This window comes from Gopherus flavomarginatus, chromosome 14 (genome assembly GCF_025201925.1).
Source record: "Gopherus flavomarginatus isolate rGopFla2 chromosome 14, rGopFla2.mat.asm, whole genome shotgun sequence".
In the NCBI taxonomy this organism is placed as follows: domain Eukaryota; kingdom Metazoa; phylum Chordata; order Testudines; family Testudinidae; genus Gopherus; species Gopherus flavomarginatus.
This window is the reverse complement of record NC_066630.1, coordinates 42,388,184-42,408,844: the sequence shown is the minus strand read 5'-3', so window position 1 is coordinate 42,408,844 and position 20,661 is coordinate 42,388,184. Positions and strand designations below refer to the sequence as shown.

Genomic DNA, 20,661 nt, shown 5'->3' with positions numbered 1-20,661 from the left:
TTTGTGTATTTTCACAGGTGAGATTGGTTTATATAGCTTTAACTTTCTGAATCTGAACATCTGATGTCATTAAATAAGTGTCTGACCTCCCCCACCCCAGTAATTTCCCACAACCGGGAGAATTTAAATAGATAAAAAGCTAAAATAAAGGTTAAAAATCAACATTGATATTATCTGTTGAAATTATAGGTGGGGGGAAAAAAGTCAGTCTCTGCCAAGCCTCTCTATAGCAAGCCAGGCTTGTTCTTAGACTGATTAAGAACAGGAAAAATGGCTAAATGTATCGAAATATGTTTAAGTGTCACAGATATAAAAATATTTGTTATGATTAAGCAGCAAAGAGTCCTGTGGCACCTTATAGACTAACAGACATATTGGAGCATGAGCTTCCATGGGTGAATACCCACTTCGTCGGATGCATGTATCCAACCAAGTGGGTATTCACCCACAAAAGCTCATGCTCCAATATGTCTGTTAGTCTATAAGGTGCCACAAGACTCTTCGCTGCTCTTACAGATCCAGACTAACAGGGCTACCCCTTGGATACTTGTTATGATTAGTCTTTTTTTCTGAATGCAACAAAAATGAAGAAATTGGACACAGCAGGCTCCCAAATAACCATGTTAATTACCTACAGACAAACATCCAAGACCTAGCCTATTGCTCTGGCTTAATGTTTGAGGCTTAACACTTAGTGCTAAACTCAAATCTAAAGCAAAGAACCCAGTGAGCACCACTGGAAGGCTCACAGACTGCTGTAAAATAGTCTACCTAATTGCTGTGTGCTGCAATTAGATGAACCAGCTAGCAGCTTTAGAGTACACTTTCCTTCTCAAGGCATTTGAAGAAATCTTCATCTGTGGCTGGAATATCTCTGTCTTTTCCTTTTCTATCCCCCAAATGCCAGCCTGCAGGTGACCAAGTTTGTGGGAATGTATAAAATGGTTCCCAGTGTTTCATGTTATCACAACAGCTTGGTATCTTTGCATTAATCATCTCATTTCTCCCCCGCTCATGCTCCCTATGGTGTACTAGAGCAGGCCTTCCCTCTTGTGGGCCTCCTAGGGTGGGTTACAGGAATAGGCTGTTCTCCAACAGCGGGTGGGGAAATTCCCAGACAGCTAAGGGTTAATTGCAGGGTTGTTGTAGCCATGTTGGTCCCAGGATATTAAAGAGACAAGGTGGGGGAGGTGATACTTCTTCTTGGGACAACTTCTGTTGGTGGAAGGGACAATCTTTTGAGCTCCAGAGCCTTCTTCACGTCCGGGGAAGGTGATCAGAGTGTCCAAGTTAAATACATGGTGGGACAGATTGTTAAGCATAAGTGGTTCAGACATGCTATAGGAGACCGCTATCCCACCATGTATTTAGCTTGGACACTCTGGCTACTTTCCCCAGACTTGAAGGAGAGCTACCTGAATCTCAAAAACTGTCCTTTCCTCCAACGCAAGTTGATTCATAACAGACCTTGCTTTACCTGCTTTGTCTCTCTCGTGGTTGCAGGCACGTCAGCGGTTTGAGTGTGTGTTACCTTCCGAGGTCTACGATCTTCCAAGCAAAGAACCTCGACCGAATTCCAGAGTCAGAAAGAATGCAGCGGTAAGATTGTGCGTCCCACTCCAGGCACCCAGCTACTTCACCCATGCGATTGTAGAAGGCCAGCCTCCCACTTTCCATCTTTGCATGCAGAACGTGTGTGCTGTATGCCCATGTCTCTGCTACTGAGCGTGCTGCTATATCGCCATGCTGGCTTTCCTTCACATAGCAGCTCTCCCGTCACGATCTTGGCCGGCAACGTTTACCTACCAAGCCACGCTGGCTCTGTGTCTCCTGCGTGTGGAGAACTGGCTACCCCATGGGATTGCAAGGCCAGATCCTAGGAAGTGTGGAATGTCTGTAGTGCCTGGTAGGCTCGGGCCCTGAATGGGGAGCAGGGTAAATGGTCTTTTGTGTGCAGGACAAATACTGGGCCGACCTGAGCAGGGGTGGCAGGTTTGTAGAAATTTTGGGTGGTGCCCAGAACCCGCCCCTGCCCAAACTCTGCCCCCTAAACTCCACCCCCACCTTCCCAAGGCCCTGGGAGGGAGTTTGGGTGGGGGAGGATGTCTGGGGTGCAGGCCCTGGGCTAGGGCAGGGGATTGGAGTGCAGGTTCTGGGAGGGAGTTTGGGGATGAGAAGCGGTGCAGAGGTGAGGGCTGTGGGGTGTGGCTGCAGATGAGCAGTTTGGAAAGGGCTCAGGGCGAGAGTAGGAGTATGGGTGGTGCGGGCTCTATCTGGGGCTGGGGGGTTTGGGGTGTTAGAGAGGCTCAGGTCTGGGGCAAAGGGTTGGAGTGCAGGGGGATGAGGGCTCTGACTGGGACTGGGAGTAAGGTGTTTGGGGTGCTGGAGGGGCTCAGGGATTGGGCAGAGGGTTAGGGTGCAGGGGGATGAGGGCTCTGGCTGGGCCTGGAGATGAGGGGTTTGTGGTGTTTGATGAGCTCAGGGCTAGGGTAGAGGGTTACGGGTGCGGTGGGGGGTGAAAGCTCTGGCTGGGGGTCTGAGGTGGGGCAGGGCTGGGGGTGAGTTTGGGATGCAGGCAGGCTGCTCTGGGACAGGGGCCAGAGAGGAGGACTCTCCCAGCCCTTTCCCTGGGGGAAGAGCCCCCCTTTCCTGCCCCGCCCCCACCCCAGCAGCACACTCACCCCCACCACTGTCACCGCATTTGCTCCCTAGGGCCTCTCCAGGTCCGGGAATCTCCCTCACCTCCCCCGTGGTGGGTGCTGGGGGTGCTGCATGCGCCTCCTCCCCTGCTGTTGCCCCTGACTGTTGCCTCACTGGAGGTGAGGGATGGTGCTGCCTCCTTGCCCAGCATGGGACAGGAGCGCTGACTGCGGGCGGGGAGGGGTGGGGGGCTGTGCTGATGGAGTGTCCCATTGGAAAATGAAAGGGTCTGAGGGGGAAGGTCAGGCTCAGAGTCAGTCTGCCCTGGCAGTCGAAATGGGGGGCATTAGAACCCTGCAGCAGGAGTTGCTGCAGGGAGGCAGCATGGAGCTGCATGAAAGAGTAGAGGATACTCTGCGCCTGGGGTGGTGCCTGGAGGCAGCAAGTCGGGGCTGGATGACGCTCAGGGAAGGTGTGGGGGGAGACACTCGGCTCCAAATATTGGTGGAGCTGGGCCCCTGGGCTCTGAATATTGCTGGTGCCCAGGCACCACATGGGAATATAGCACCTGCCTATGGATCTGAGCTACTCCCTCACCTGTTAGGCAGGCAAATGCCAAGGTGAAGTTGAGATTTGGTCTCTTCCCGTCCCTCCTTGTGCGCCAGGCTCCAATCCCAGCTCATCTAAGAGCCCAGAGAGCATTTCTGCCTTCAGGGAGGGGCTGAGGGGCTTTGAATAGCACCCTGGGCAGCCCTGTAGGGACTCGTGGAAGTCTCAGACTAGTGCTGCCCTGCACAGAGGGGACCAGCTGGGCAGGAATTCCTGTCAAAGGGGCAGTCCTGAAGGATAGCTCAGTGGTTTGAGCAGTGGCCTGCTAAACCCAGGGTTGTGAGTTCAGTCCTTGAGGGGACCATTTAGAGATCTGAGGTAAAAATCTGTCTGGGGATTGGTCCTGCTTTGAGCAGGGGGTTGGACTAGATGACCTCCTGAGGTCCCTTCCAACCCTGATAGTCTATGAAATGGAAGCACGGCACTTCTCCCTGAGCGAGGAACCCTGGGGGTAGGCACGTTTGAGTGTGGCACTTTAGCAGAGACTGGAGGTGGGGAATGGGAGAGGGGTCACAAGCCCCCACTGCAGCTTCTAGCCACCTCTCCCCTCCAGCTGTGCTGTGGAACAGCCAGGCTGTGATATCCTCGGTTGTGGCCGACGCGTCCTGGGAAGGGGTGTCTGAGAGAAGGAGGGGAGGGAGCTCAGTGTGGTACCGTCCCTTGAAGCTGCACAATGAAAGACGCACAGGCCTGCTGTTCAAGGACTGCTCGTCGCTGAATGATGCAGTCGGGTCGCTGAGTGATGCAGCTGGTCACGGAGCGGCACACAGGGACTGCCATAAAATCTGATGGGAAGGATAGCCTAGTAGGCTTTAGTTCTCTTCTCCTGCACAGACTTCTATGGGCCAGCCTCTGGGTGCTCCAGTTTCTGTCCATTGTGGATAGTAGCTGCGCCGTGACTCACAGGGGTATTGTGAGGAGAAATACATCAAAGCCTGGGAAGTGCTCAAATACCGTAGAATAGTGGCAACAGAAATACTTACAGTGGAATAAAAAGTGGCTTAGACACAGGGAAATCATCCATGTTTACCTGCAAATCCCCTTTCTTCTAGCAGGAAGCTCTGCAGATCCTCTCCAGTGGGTCTCCAGCCTGCCTGGAGCCCAGAATCAGGCCTGTTGGGCAAGGCGTGGGAATTGTAGATCAGTCCCCAAATGAGAGAATTGCCACAACAGCTCTAGAAGACTTACTTTATTTTTAATGTTGAAACTGTAAGTTCATTTTGTTATGTGCCTGTCAGAGCAGGCTCTGGGGCCATGCCTGTGGCTCCCAAATGGTCTGCCAATACCAATAATAAATTAATTCGTCATGAACAATGAGGAATTAATACCCTCCCATTACAGTCAATTACTGCAGGGAACCTATTCTCCTCAGTCAAAAAACACAGCTCTTGAGATACAGTCCAGAGATCAGACGTTTTCTTCAGCTGGGCGAGATCTGTGGCCTTCCCTACTAGAAGGATGGACGCTTTGGGGTAAGCACGGGTAGCTGTTTCTGCTCAACTGTATTGCGAGGGGTCACCAGCCCTTTGCGGCGGGGTTTAAATAGCAGCCGTGGAGGGACCCCAAATAGCTATATGTATTAAAGGTGCAATGGGAAAATGGCTTGCCTGGGCAGCCAGAGAAGGAATGCTGATGAGATCTATGTGGAGGGTCCTGCCCAGGGAAGGGACCTGATCCATCTTTCTAATGGTCACTGAGCTGTTGCCAGTGAGAGCGGGAGGCAACTGCTGGCCTTTCTGCTGCTTGATACGTGTCTCTGAACTCTGGGCTGAAGCTGCAGACTGCACACTTCCCTGTCTTCAGACCTGACCCCTGCCTCTTCTCTCTCAGGTTAGAGGACGAGAGGAGGTGGCTGTCTGTCCCTAAAGTCTACGTCCTCCAGCCTTGGATTTTGAACCTCTTGATGAAATACGAACAGTTGGACTCCAGAAATACTCAGGTGCCTGGGCATATCCTGAAAGTAAGTGAGTGGGACTTGCTGTGCATCACTTGCCTCTTCCCAACACCCTGCTGGACGGGGGAAACCCTCTGCTGCGGGATGTCACCATGGCTTGAGCGTTTCTGCAGGGCTCCACTCACTGGGCTCCCCGAGGGCTAACCAGGAGGGCATGGTGCAGCTTCATTGCCCCTCCTGAGGAAAGGGAAGGGAGCTGAGACACATTAGAGGGCTGATCTTTCCAGCTCCCCACATACCACCTTGCTCTAAAATTGAACTCACCTCGTGGGGCTCTGGTTCTCTCTTCCCCTTGAATGTTGTACAGTTTTCTCTCCCGAGAACCCACATGCCTGCCAGTTCTTTGGCTGGTTCTCCCCTTGCCCCTGTGGCATTTGTCTCTCGGCTTTTTGGGGTGGGGGTGGGAGTGGGCTGAGATCTCTCTCTTTGCCCCTCGTGGCCAACATACCACATGACACCTCCCACGTCTGAGCCCTGAAGCGCTCTTTCCATCAGCCTGAGGTGGTCGCTAGACAGCTGGGCAAGGCGGCCCTTTCCCACAGCACTCCCGCACCTGCTGCAATGGGGTGGCCTCTGGGGTGTTGCCCCTTCCCACTTCTCGTCCCACTCTTGTTATTTGAACACTGGATAGAGACAGGTCCCTGCCTGAAGGGGTTTGCAGGGTATATTTGATCCAACTAGATCAAAGCTAGCTCTAGCACGAATAGCAGTGATGTCATGGTGGGACCCTGAGCGGCTGCCTCCCATGCTGCCGTGGCTTCACTGCTATTGTTGCTTGAGCTAGCTTAGCTTGGGTATGTCTATGCATGCTGCAGTCCCAGTGTAGACTTACCCACGACCTACGAAGGCGTAGCTGGTGGAGAATGGGGCAGGAAGGCAGTGCCTTGGCCTCACTAAGACCAGAGTGTGTGTGTGTGTGGGGGGGGAATGAGCGTAGTTTGTGTCATTAATGTGATAAGAAAAATTGGAGACTGTGATGCCTGAGGCTGGTTGGAAATTTTTCGATAAAACTTTTTTTCTTCGGAAAATGTCAGTTCATCTAAATCAAAACTTGTCGCAGGAAAGGATCAGTTTTGACAAAGTTCTCGTTTCAGAAAAAAGTTTGATTTGTCCATGTTTTGTTTTATGTGGGATTGTTGTAGCCGTGTTGGTCCCACGGTATCAGGGACAAGGTGGGCGAGGGAATATCTCACCAATGGAAGTTGGTCCAATAAAAGAGAGACAAGCTTTTGAGCCCCACAGACCTGAAGATAGGCTCTGTGGAAGCTCAAAAGCTTGTTTCTCTCCAACAGCCATTGGGCCAATAAAACTTCACCCACCTTGTCTCTCATGTTTCATTTTGACATTTTCTAAACAAAAAGTTCAGTTTTTCAGTTAGAAGCCACTTTTCATTTCAAAAGTGAAGTTAATTTATGGTAAAAATATGAAAAGGGTCAAAATTGAAACTGGGTGGTGATGGTACCTAGGGAGGTGGTGGAATCTCCATCCTTTAAAGGCTTTTTAAGGCCTGACTTGACAAAGCCCTGGCCCGGATGAGTTAGTTGGTGTTGGTCCTGCTTTGAGCAGGGGGTTGGACTAGATGACCTCCTGAGGTCCCTTCCAACCCTGATATTCTAACATTCTATGAATTGACCCACATTGATTTATTATTATTATTATTATTGGATGCTCAGTTTGCAAATATTTTTGAGATTTTGACTTTTCCTCCCAATTTGGGATGGGAATGTTTTTTTTAAATCAACATACGAAGGCTGTATTGGGTCAGACCAATATCCTTCTAGCCTAATATCCCGTCTTCTGATGGTGGCCGATGCCAGGTGCTTCAGAGGGAATGAACAGAACAGAGCAATTTTCAAATGATCCATTCCTTGTCGCCCATTCTCAGGTTCTGCCATTCAGAGGCTTAGGGACACCCAGAGCATGGGGTTGCATCCCTGACCATCTTGCTAATAGCCATTGATGGACTTATCCCCCATGAACTTACTTCATTCTTTTTTGAAACTTTTGGCCTTCACATGATCCTTTGGCTGTGCATCATGGTTGGCTGTGCATCATGTGAATAAGAATTTTGTTAGTTTGCGTATTAATTTCATATGGTGCCTGCTGGTTCTTGTGTTATGTGAAAAGGAAGTGTTGTTTTCCCTATTTGTTTTCTCCACACCAGTCATGATTTTATAGGCCTCTATCATATCTTCCCTTAGTCATCTCTTTTCCAAACGGAACAGTCCTCGCTTTTTAATCTCTCCAGTAATTTTTGTTGCCCTTCTCTGTACTTTATCCAGTTCTAATTAGGGCTGTCAGGCGATTGATCGTGTGATTAAACAACCATGGAATACCATTTATTTACATATTTTTGGATGTTTTCTACATTTTCAGATATATTTATTTCAGTTACAACACAATACAGAGTGTACAGTGCTCACTTTAATATTTTTTGTTACAAATATTTGCACTGTAAAAAACCAAAAGAAATAGTATTTTTCAGTTCACCTCATACAAAGCACTGTAGTACAGTCTGGTTATCATGAAAGTTGAACTTACAAATGTAGAATTATGTACAAAAAAAACTGCACTGAAATATAAAACAATGTAAAACCTAGCAGTCCACTCAGTCCTACTTCAGCCAATCGCTCAGACAACCAAATTTGGTTACAATTTACTGGAGATAATTTGCCTGCTTCTTGTTTAAATTGTCACCTGAAAGTGAGAACAGGCATTCGCATGGCCCTTTTGTAGCCGGTGAAGAAAGATATTTACGTGCTAGATGTGCTAAAGATTCATATGTCCCTTCATCTTCAAGTACCATTTCAGATTACATGCATCCACGCTGATAATAGGTTCCGCTTGATAATGACCAAAGCGGTGCAGACTGATGCATGTTCATTTTCATCTTCTGAGTCAAATTCCGCCAGCGGAAGGTTGATTTTCTTTTTTGGTGGTTTGGGTTCTATAGTTTTCGCATCTGAATGTTGCTCTTTTAAGACTTCTAAAAGGATGCTCCACACCTTGTCCCACTCAAAATTCGGAAGGCACTTCAGATTCTTAAACCTTGGGTCAACTGCTGTAGCTATTTTTAGAAATCTCACATTGGCACCTTCTTTGCGTTCTGTCAAATCTGCAGTGAAAGTGTTCTTAAAACAAATATGTGCTGGGTCATCATCCAAGACTACTATAACTTGAAATATATGGCAGAATGTGGGTAAGACAGAGCTGAAGACATACAGTTCTCCCCCAAGAATTCAGTCACAAATTTCATTAACACATTATTTTTTAAGGAGCATCATCAGCATGGAAGCATGTCCTCTGGAATGGTGGCTGAAGCATGCAGGGGCATACAAATGTTTAGTATATCTGGCACATAAATACCTTGCAATGCCGGCTACAAAAGTGCCATGTGAACTCCTGTTCTTGCTTTCAGGTGACGTAAATAAGAACAGGAATACTTGTGGTACCTTAGAAACTAACACATTTATTTCAGTCTCTAAGGTGCCACAAATACTTCTGTTCTTTTTGCGGATACAGGCTAACACGGCTGCTACTCTGAAACCTGTCATTGTAAATAAAAAGCAAGCAGCAGCATCTCCTGTAAATGTAAACAAATTTGTCTTATTGAGATTGGCTGAACAAGAAGTAGGACTGAGTGGACTTGTAGGCTCCAAAGTTTTACATTGTTTTGTTTTTGAGTGCAGTTATGTAACCAAAAAAACCCCTGCATTTGTAAGTTACACTTTCAGGATAAAGAGATTGCACTACTGAACTTGTATGAGGTTAACTGAAAAATACTATTTATTTTGTCATTTTTACAGTGCAAATATTTGTAATCATAAATAAATATAAAGTGAGCACTGTACACTTTGTATTCTGTGTTGTAATAGAAATCAATATATATGAAAATATAGAAAAAATCCAAAAATATATAATAAGTTTCAATTGGTATTCTGTTTAACAGTGCGATTAATCACAATTTATTTTTTAATTGCAATTAATTTTTTTGAGTTAATCATGTGAGTTAACTGCAATTAATTGACAGCCCTAGTTCTAATATCTTTTTTGAGATGAGGTGACCAGAAATGCACACAGTAAAAGTGTGGGTATACCATGGACTTGAATAGTGGCATTATGATATTTACAGTCTTCTTATCTCTGTCTTTCCAATGGTTCCTAATATTGTTAGTTTTTTTTGACTGCTGCTACACATTGAGTAGATGTTTTCAGAGAGCTATCCACAATGACTCCAAGATCTTTCTGCAGTGCTAACAGCTAATTTAGACTCCATCGTTCTGTATGTATTGTTAGGATCATGTATTTATCAACACTGAATTTCATCTGCCATTGTGTTGCCCAGTCACCCAGTTTTGTGAGATCCCTTTGTAACTTTTCACTGTCTGCTTTGGACTTAACTATTTTGAGTAGTTTTGTATCATCTGCAAATTTTGCCACCTCACTGTTTACCCCTTTTTCCAGATCATTTGTGACTATGTTATGACTATATATACTCCCACAATATTCTTGCCAGCAAGTTAAAGTATGGATTGGATGAATGAACTGTAAGGTGGATAGGAAGCTGGGGTCGATGTAGTGATCAATGGCTCGATGTCTAGTTGGCAGCAGGTATCAAGCGGAGTGACACAAGGGTCAGTCCTGGGGCCAGTTTTGTTCAGCATCTTTATTAATGATCTGAACGGTGGGATGGATTATACTCTCAGCAAGTTAGCAGATGACACTAAGCTGGGGGGAGAGGTTGATATGCTGGAGGGTAGGGATTGGGTCCTGAGTTACCTAGACAAATTGAAGGATTGGGCCAAAAGAAATCTGATGAGATTCGACAAGTGCAGAGTCCTGCACTTAGGGTGGATGAATCCCATTCACTGTTACAAACTGGAGACCGAATGACTAGACAGCAGTTATGCAGAAAAGGAGCTGGAGATTACAGTGGATGAGAAGCTGGATATGAGTCAACAGTGTGCCCTTATTGCCAAGAAGGCTAACAGCATATTGGGTTGCATTAGTAGGAGCATTGCCAGCAGATAGAGGGAAGTGATTATTCCCCTCCATTTGGCACTGGTACAGCCACATCTGGAGTATTGTGCCCATTTTTGGGCCCCCCACCTCAGAAAGGATGTAGACAAATTGGAGAGAGTCCAGCAGAGGGTAACGAAAATGATTAGGGGGCTGGGGCACATGGCTTATGAGAAGAGACTGAGAGAACTGGGCTTATTTAGTCTACAGAAGAGAAGAGTGAGGGGGGTTTGATAGCAGCCTTCAACTACCTGAAGGGGGTTCCAAAGAGGGTGGAACTCAGCTGTTCTCAGTGGTGACAGATGACAGAACAAGGAGCAATGGTCTCAAGTTGCAGTTGGGGAGGTTTAGGTTGGATATTAGGAAACACTATTTCGCTAGGAGGGTGGTGAATCACTGGAATGGGTTACCTAGCGAGGTGGTGGAATCTCCATCCTAAGAGGTTTTTAAGGCCTGGCTTTATGACAGATTTTCGTTACCAGTCTGCCTGGAGCATCAGTTGATCAGGCTGATGCCACAGGATCATTTGAGGAGGAGATGACAAAACGCATGAAGTGTCTAGATTTTAAAGCTTTATTGATAAAATAATAAAATAACAGCAGAGAGTGCTGGGAACACTCCCATGCCACTCAAGGAGAAAGCATTAGACGCCCAAGCCCTAACCCACTTTCATACTCTCACACGCACTAACCAAAGCTGGCCAGGCTTGGGTGTAACATAAGAAGGCGGCGGGGCGGAAGGATGGACGAGAGTGCTGTCCTGGGCCCAGGGCATCTGAGAATCTGCTGTGCTCTCTGAGTTGCTGTCATAAACAGATAGCTAAGGGTTAATGTCTCTTTCACCTGAAGCACCTGACCAGAGGACCAATCAGGAAACCGGATTTTTTCAACTTTGGGTGGAGGGAATTGAGTGTGTCTGAGGTCTTTTGTCTGGCTGCCTGCTTTCTCTGAGCTTTGGAGAAGTAGTTCTACTTTCTAATCTTCTGTTTCTAAGTGTAAGGACAAAGAGATCAGATAGTAAGTTATATGGTTTCTTTTCTTTGGTATTTGCATGAATATAAGTGCTGGAGTGCTTTGATTTGTATTCTTTTTGAATAAGGCTGTTTATTCAATATTCTTTTAAGCAATTTACCCTGTGTTGTATCATCTTAATACAGAGAGCCCATTTGTATTTTTCTTTCTTTTTATATAAAGCTTTCTTTTAAAACCTGTTGGAGTTTTTCTTTACTTCAGGGAAATTGAGTCTGTACTCACCAGGGAATTGGTGGGAGGAAGAAATCAAGGGGAAATCTGTGTGTTGGATTGCTAGCCTGATTTTGCATTCCCTCTGGGGGAATAGGAAAGTACTTTTTGTTTTCAGGATTGGGAACAGAGAGGGGGAGTCTCTCTGTGTAGTTTCACAGAGCTTGTGTCTGTGTATCTCTCCAGGAGCACCTGGAGGGGGGAAGGGAAAAAGGATTATTTCCCTTTGTTGTGAGACTCAAGGGATTTGGGTCTTGGGGTCCCCAGGGAAGGTTTTTCAGAGGAACCAGAGTGCCCCAAAACACTCTAATTTTTTGGGTGGTGGCAGCAGGTACCAGGTCCAAGCAGGTAACTAAGCTTGGAGGTTTTCATGCTAACCCCCATATTTTGGACGCTAAGGTCCAAATCTGGGACTAGGTTATTACATGGTGGCAGTGGGTGGGAGATAGACAGAATCCAGAAGCCAGTAGGAATATTATATTTTTCTTTTCTCTGCTAAGGGCTTTTTAGCAGAGAGAAACAGTTGGTTTTAAAAGGGAACCAGAGAGAATTTTTTTTTTCTGCTCTCTCTGGCAGTTTGTGGCTTGCATGTTAAGCGAGAAGCCATTAAGAGACTGTTGAGGGTCTTTTGTCATGCAATAGCCCTCCCATTAGGAGGCAAGTACCAGCACTTATATGCATGCAAATAAAGTGGTTTTTCTGGTTTCCCTTCATTGAACATTAGCTAGAGAGAGAAAAGGAAAAAAGCACTGTTGCTAGGCAGACTCCAGGAGGCAACAGAACCTGCAGTTCAGAAGATAAACACCGGAGGGCACCCCAACACAAGAAAACAGGAACCATGACTTCTAAGGCAAAAATTGACGCCGAAGAACAAATCAAAGAAGCTGAACACAGGCGACAACTGGAAATAAAACAAAAAGAGATGGAGATGAAAGAAAGAGAAGAACAGATCAAAGAGGCAGCCTACCAAAGAGAACAGGCAGCCTACCAAAGAGAACAGGCAGCCAAAGAGGCAGCCAAGGAGGCAGCACACAAAAGAAAACTAGAAGAAGAAGAGGTGGTCTACCGAAGGAAACAAGCAGAAGAAGAGTTGGCCCACCGCCGAGAAATGGAAAAGCACCAAAAAGAAATGGAAAAAACAACAAAAAGAGAATGAAGAGAAGGAAAAACAGAGAAAACATGAACTGGAGTTGGCAAAAGCTGGGCTCCCTGTGCCAGCCAACCCTAACAACCCGGCGCCCATTATTGCTCCACAGCACAGGAAATTTCCCACCTACAAGGCAGGTGATGACACCGAGGCCTTCTTGGAAAATTTTGAAAGAGCCTGTCTTGGGTACAACATCCCCGAAGACCAGTACATGGTAGAATTGAGGTCACAGCTCAGTGGACCTTTAGCAGAGGTGGCAGCTGAAATGCCTAAGCTGCAAATGAATGACTATAAACTTTTTCAAACCAAGGCCAGATACCGAATGGGGATAACCCCAGATCATGCCCGTCGGCGCTTCAGAACCCAAAAGTGGAAACCCGAGGTGTCATTTCCCAAACACGCCTACTACATTGCAAAAAACTATGAGGCCTGGATAACAGGAAACAACATTCAAACCTTGGAAGAACTGAACCTCCTCATACAAATGGAGCAGTTCTTGGATGGTGTTCCTGAAGACATCACACGGTACATACAAGATGGAAATCCCAAAGATATCGCTGAGGCGGGGGAAATTGGAGCCAAATGGATGGAACTGGCAGAAAGCAAGAAAGCTACTGTCAAGGGGAACGATTACCCCAGGGGGCACACAGACCATAAACCCTACAACCGAGGACAGCCAAAGACCCCACATACCACCCAAGTAAAGCCACAGACACCCTACCCTTCCACCTCACCAGTCTCCAGTAACTCACTTCGGCCCAGTGACCCATCAGATGGAAGATGCTTTAAGTGTAATGAACTGGGACATATCAAGGCCAACTGTCCCAAGAACACCATGCGAGTGCAATTCATTACACCACCATCACACCAAAGATCCCCAGGCCCGGATGCCTCTCAAATACCTTTGGAGCGAAGGGAAAATTTGAGAGTGGGCGGAAAGAAGGTTACTGCGTGGAGAGACACGGGGGCACAAGTGTCAGCTATCCACCAATCCTTCGTTGACCCCAAATTCATCAACCCAAAGGCCAAAGTTACAATTTACCCCTTCATGTCACAAGCTGTAGACTTGCCTACAGCTCAACTGCCTGTCCAGTACAAAGGCTGGTCAGGAATGTGGACTTTTGCAGTCTATGACAATTATCCTATCCCCATGCTACTGGGGGAAGACTTGGCCAACCAGGTGAGGCGGGCCAAGAGAGTGGGAATGGTTACACGTAGCCAAACCAGGCAAGCTTCCAGACCCATTCCTGTTCCTGAACCGTCCACAGAGGCCCCGTCTGTGTTACCAGAGACCCAGACAGAGGTAGTGGACCCGGATTCCATGCCTACCACTGAAACAGCCACAGCATCTCCAGTCCCAGGCCCGGAACTGGAACAGCAACCAGCACCAGCAAGTGCAACCACATCTTCAACCTCAACGCCAGAGGGCGCCAGCGAGCCAAAACTGGCAGAAGCAACAGACAGCCATACCCAAAAGGCTCAGCCAGAGCCTAAAATACCCTCAGGTGCACCAGCGGAGAGCGGTTCACCAGCAACGGAAACAACCCCATCACCTACATCGCTTCCAGAGGGACCAAGCCCAAGTCCACAGTCTGAGGAAGAACTGGTGACCCCAGCCTCAAGGGAACAGTTCCAGGCTGAGCAGGAAGCGGATGACAGCCTTCAGAAAGCTTGGGCGGCGGCACGGAGCACCCCACCGCCTCTCAGCTCTTCTAATCGATCCCGGTTTGTTATAGACCAAGGACTTTTATACAAGGAAATTCTTTCTGGTGGACACCGGGAAGAATGGCAGCCGCAAAAACAGTTGGTGGTTCCAACTAAGTACCGGGGGAAGCTCTTAAGCTTAGCCCATGATCATCCCAGTGGCCATGCTGGGGTGAACAGAACCAAGGACCGGTTGGGGAAGTCCTTCCACTGGGAGGGGATGGGCAAGGACGTTGCCAAGTATGTCCGGTCTTGTGAGGTATGCCAAAGAGTGGGAAAGCCTCAAGACCAGGTCAAGGCCCCTCTCCAGCCACTCCCCATAATTGAGGTCCCATTTCAGCGAGTAGCTGTGGATATTCTGGGCCCTTTCCCAAAAAAGACGCCCAGAGGAAAGCAGTACGTACTGACTTTAGTGGACTTTGCTACCCGATGGCCAGAAGCAGTAGCTCTAGGCAACACCAGGGCTAACACTGTGTGCCTGGCCCTAACAGACATCTTTGCCAGGGTAGGTTGGCCCTCTGACATCCTTACAGATTCAGGGTCTAATTTCCTGGCAGGGACCATGGAAAAACTGTGGGAAACTCATGGGGTGAATCACTTGGTTGCCACCCCATACCACCATCAAACCAATGGCCTGGTGGAAAGGTTCAATGGAACTTTGGGGGCCATGATACGAAAATTCATCAACGAATTCTCCAATAATTGGGACCTAGTGTTGCAGCAGTTGCTGTTTGCCTACAGGGCTGTACCACATCCCAGTTTAGGGTTTTCACCGTTTGAACTTGTGTATGGTCACGAGGTTAAGGGGCCATTACAGTTGGTGAAGCAGCAATGGGAGGGGTTTACGCCTTCTCCAGGAACTAACATTCTGGACTTTGTAAGCAACCTACAAAGCACCCTCCGACACTCTTTAGCCCTTGCTAGACAGAACCTAAAGGATGCTCAAGAAGAGCAAAAGGCCTGGTATGACAGACATGCCAGAGATCGGTCCTTCAAGGTAGGAGACCAGGTTATGGTCTTGAAGGTGCAACAGGCCCATAAGATGGAAGCATCATGGGAAGGGCCATTCACGGTCCAAGAGCGCCTGGGAGCTGTAAACTACCTCATAGCATTTCCCAATTCCTCACTAAAGCCTAAAGTGTACCATGTTAATTCTCTCAAGCCTTTCTATTCCAGAGACTTACAGGTTTGTCAGTTTACAGTCCAGGGAGATGATGCTGAATGGCCTGACGGTGTCTACTACGACGGAAAAAAAGACGGTGGCATGGAAGAGGTGAACCTCTCAACCACCCTGGAACGTCTGCAGCGGCAACAAATCAAGGAGCTGTGCACTAGCTTCGCCCCATTGTTCTCAGCCACCCCAGGACGGACTGAACGGGCATACCACTCCATTGATACAGGTAATGCTCACCCAATCAGAACCCCACCCTACCGGGTGTCTCCTCATGCCCAAGCTGCTATAGAACGGGAGATCCAGAACATGCTACAGATGGGTATAATCCGCTCATCTACCAGTGCATGGGCATCTCCAGTGGTTCTGGTACCCAAACCAGATGGGGAAATACGCTTTTGCGTGGACTGCCGTAAGCTAAATGCTGTAACTCGTCCGGACAACTATCCAATGCCACGCACTGATGAGCTATTGGAAAAGTTGGGACGTGCCCAGTTCATCTCTACAATAGACTTAACCAAGGGGTACTGGCAAGTACCGCTAGATGAACCTGCCAAGGAGAGGTCAGCATTCGTCACCCATGCGGGGGTGTATGAATTCAATGTCCTTCCTTTCGGCCTTCGAAATGCACCCGCCACCTTCCAGAGGCTGGTAGATGGTCTACTAGCTGGACTGGGAGAATTTGCAGTTGCCTACCTCGATGATGTGGCCATTTTTTCAGACTCCTGGCCCGACCACCTACTACACCTGGAAAAGGTCTTTGAGCGCATCAGGCAGGCAGGACTAACTGTTAAGGCCAAAAAGTGTCAAATAGGCCAAAACAGAGTGACTTACCTGGGGCACCAGGTGGGTCGAGGAACCATAAACCCCCTACAGGCCAAGGTGGATGCTATCCAAAAGTGGCCTGTCCCACGGTCCAAGAAGCAGGTCCAATCCTTCTTAGGCTTGGCCGGATACTACAGGCGATTTGTACCACACTACAGCCAAATCGCTGCCCCACTGACCGACCTGACCAAAAAGACCCAGCCAAATGCAGTTAAGTGGACTGATGAGTGTCAAAAGGCCTTTACCCAACTTAAGGCAACGCTCATGTCTGACCCTGTGCTCAGGGCCCCGGACTTTGACAAGCCATTCCTAGTAACCACAGATGCATCTGAGCGTGGTATAGGAGCAGTGCTCATGCAGGAAGCAACAGATCACAACTTCCATCCTGTCGTGTTTCTCAGCAAGAAACTGTCTGAGAGGGAAAGTCACTGGTCAGTCAGTGAAAAGGAATGCTATGCCATTGTGTACGCCCTGGAAAAGCTACACCCATATGTTTGGGGACGGCGGTTCCAACTACAAACTGACCATGCTGCACTAAAGTGGCTTCATACTGCCAAGGGGAACAACAAGAAACTTCTTCGTTGGAGTTTAGCTCTCCAAGATTTTGATTTTGAAATTCAACACATCACAGGAGCTTCTAATAAAGTTGCTGATGCACTCTCCCGTGAGAGTTTCCCAGAATTCAGTAGTTAAAAAGTGTTCTTAAAATGTAGAAGTCTGTTAGTTTTATACTTAGGAGTATATGTAAAGGTGTATGTGTTGTATTAATCTGTTTATTTTCAAGTTCTAGAAGGAAATCGCCGCCAGTGAGCTTCCCCACTGTCTGCAATTTGGGGGGCGTGTCATAAACAGATAGCTAAGGGTTAATGTCTCTTTCACCTGAAGCACCTGACCAGAGGACCAATCAGGAAACCGGATTTTTTCAACTTTGGGTGGAGGGAATTGAGTGTGTCTGAGGTCTTTTGTCTGGCTGCCTGCTTTCTCTGAGCTTTGGAGAAGTAGTTCTACTTTCTAATCTTCTGTTTCTAAGTGTAAGGACAAAGAGATCAGATAGTAAGTTATATGGTTTCTTTTCTTTGGTATTTGCATGAATATAAGTGCTGGAGTGCTTTGATTTGTATTCTTTTTGAATAAGGCTGTTTATTCAATATTCTTTTAAGCAATTTACCCTGTGTTGTATCATCTTAATACAGAGAGCCCATTTGTATTTTTCTTTCTTTTTATATAAAGCTTTCTTTTAAAACCTGTTGGAGTTTTTCTTTACTTCAGGGAAATTGAGTCTGTACTCACCAGGGAATTGGTGGGAGGAAGAAATCAAGGGGAAATCTGTGTGTTGGATTGCTAGCCTGATTTTGCATTCCCTCTGGGGGAATAGGAAAGTACTTTTTGTTTTCAGGATTGGGAACAGAGAGGGGGAGTCTCTCTGTGTAGTTTCACAGAGCTTGTGTCTGTGTATCTCTCCAGGAGCACCTGGAGGGGGGAAGGGAAAAAGGATTATTTCCCTTTGTTGTGAGACTCAAGGGATTTGGGTCTTGGGGTCCCCAGGGAAGGTTTTTCAGAGGAACCAGAGTGCCCCAAAACACTCTAATTTTTTGGGTGGTGGCAGCAGGTACCAGGTCCAAGCAGGTAACTAAGCTTGGAGGTTTTCATGCTAACCCCCATATTTTGGACGCTAAGGTCCAAATCTGGGACTAGGTTATTACAGTTGCCAGCTGTCCGGAGGGTTTTAAGTCCTGGGCTTTTTTGGGGGTGGTTTTGTTCAGGGCCCTCTGTTCCTGGTGCTCTTTGTACTAGTCCAAACAGGCTTTCTATAGTCTCTTCCTTTTCCAAAACATTCCAGCTTCAGGGACGCCTGGCTGGCTCCCACTCTTGTTGTCTCGTCTGTGTTTTCAGCCTCTGCAGTCCTGGCTTTGTTTTACTCTCTGCTGGTTTCTCTGTCCTGCAGGTGCAGGTCTGTGTAGTTGGTTTCTGAGGCCGCTTGGGCAACTTTCAGGCCCCTGTCTTTCAGCCAAGTGTCGGCTGTGAGCAGTATCCTTGGGCAGAGGCCAGCATCTTATCTCTGGACTGAGCTTGTTCATTGCAGTGTTGAGTTAACCTGTTCTCTGCTCTTCTCCCCCCTTTTGGCCTCTTGTGACCTACAAAGAAACCTTCCACTCTCCATTCACACACCTTTGACCCTCCCCAAAATGCTTTGCAATGCTTGCAACAGCATTAGCAATATACAGCGCTGATCTTCCTTCCCAGGGGACTCCTTAAGGGGAGGGGGCCATTGGGTTGTGACAGCTTGACAAAGCCCTGGCTGGGATGGTTTAGCTGGGGTTGGTCCTGCTTTCAGCAAGGGTTTGGACTAGATGATCTCCTGAGGTCTCTTCCGATCCTAATCTTCTATGATTCTATGTTGAACAGAGACCCAGCTATTTACTTCTCTCCGCTGACCATTTATTCCTACCTTTTGTTTCCTATCTTTCAATCTATTACTGATCCATGAGAGACCCTTTCCTCTTATCCCATGACAGCATAGTTTGCTTACGAGCCTTTGGAGAGGGACCTTGTCAAAGGCTTTCTGAAAGTCCAAGTACGCTATATCCACTAGATCACCCTTGTCCACCTGCGTGTTGATACCTCAAAGAATTCTAACAGATTTGCGAGAGATGATTTCCCTTCACAAAAGTCATGTTGACTGTTTCCCAGTATATGCTGTTCATCTGTGTCTGATCGTTCTGTTCTTTACTGTAACCAATTTGCCTGGTACTGAAGTTATGCTAAGCGACTTGTAACTGCCAGGTTTGCGTCTGAAGACTTCTTAAAAAATCAGCACTATATTAGCTACCTTCCAGTCATCAGGTACAGAGGCTTATTTAAGCAACAGATTACATACCACAGTTAGAAGTTTTGCAATTTCATTGAATCTCAGGGTTGGAAGGGACCTCAGGAGGTCATCTAGTCCAACCACCTGCTCAAAGCAGGACCAATCCCCAGACAGATTTTTAAACCCAGATCCCTAAATGACCTCCTTAAGGATTGAACTCACAACCCTGGGTTTAGCAGGCCAATCCTTAAACCACTGAGCTATTCCTCAGTACTGCCCCTTTGACAGAATTTCCTGCCCAGCCGGTCCCTTCTGTGCAGGGTAGCACTAGTCTGAGACTCCCATGAGTCCCTACAGGGCTGCCCAGGGTGCTATTCAAAGCCCGTCAGCTCCTCCATGAGGGCAGAAATGCAGGATTTTCAGCCCTATGCTCCCTGGGCTCTTAGATAAGCTGGGTTTGGAGCCTGGCACACGAGGAGGGACGGAAAGAGACCAAAAGCCAGTGTCGCCTCAGCATTCACCTGCGTAACAGGTGAGGGAGGAGCTCACGTCAGCCCAGTATTTGTCCTGCACACACAAGACCATTTATCCTGCTCCCCATTCAGGGCCCGAGCTTACCAGGCACTACAGACATTCCACACTTCCTAGGATCTGGCCTCACCATCCCATGAGGTAGCCAGTTCTCCACACGCAGGAGACACAGAGCCAGCGTGGCTTGGTAGGTAAACGTTTCCGGCTGAGAATGGCTCAGGTGTGGGAATCTCTCTCACATCCTCTTCAGAGGAAAAAAATTCATTTAATTTCTCCACGATGTCCTTGTTTTCCCTGAGTGCTCCTTTAGCATCTCGATTGTCCAGTGGCCCCAGTGATTGTTTGGCAGGTTTCCTGCTTCTGATGTACTTAAGAGTGTGTGTGTGTCTGTGTGTGTCTCTTGTGCTAGTTGCTCTTCAAATTCTTTTTTTGGCCTACCTAGTTATACTTTTAAACTTGATTTGCCAGATTTTATGCTCCTTTCTATTTTCCTTGGTAGGATTTAACTTCCAATTTTTAAGCAATGTCTTTTTGTGTCTAACTGCCTGTTTTATTCTATTGTTTAGCCATGGTGGCATTTCTTTTGATGGTCTTGCTGTTTTTGGTTTTTGTTTTCTTTATTTGTGATACTCATTTAGTTTGAACCTCTATTATGCTGTCTCCATGCAGCTTGCAGGCTTTTAACTCCTGTGACTGTATCTTTTAATTTTGATTTAACTAGCTTCCTCATTTGTGTGTAGTTCCCTTGTTGAAGTTAAACGCTACTGTGATGGATTTCTTTGGTATTTTCTTTAAATTTAATTCCGCTGTGGCCGTTATTACTCAGTAGTGATAATCTCAACATTGTTCGTGGGATGGAAAAGCTCTAGTGAACCCCGTTCCCTTGCCTATGTACACCCCTGAGCTGCTCTCACGCAAACTGATCGCAGGGGAGTTTGCCACCTGCCTTAGAAATCCCAAACAACTCCTGCCAATCATCTGCTCCCTCTTGCCATCTGTCCTGAACTAGTC

General features: G+C 47.3%; 1 protein-coding gene across 5 annotated transcripts in view; it reads left to right on the top strand.

Annotated features, from left to right (window-relative positions):
- ACD (ACD shelterin complex subunit and telomerase recruitment factor) overlaps positions 1-20,661 on the top strand; it is a 42,235-nt gene that overhangs the window by 877 nt on the left and 20,697 nt on the right. For 3 of the 5 annotated variants that reach the window (XM_050922398.1, XM_050922397.1, XM_050922399.1), the window contains 2 exons: positions 1,504-1,599; positions 5,080-5,209. In XM_050922398.1, coding sequence (XP_050778355.1) covers positions 1,504-1,599; positions 5,080-5,209 — 226 coding nt within the window. Of the gene's footprint in view, positions 1-1,503; positions 1,600-4,590; positions 4,722-5,079; positions 5,210-20,661 lie in introns of those variants that run through there. The other 2 variants (XM_050922400.1, XM_050922401.1) reach the window with 2 other exon arrangements.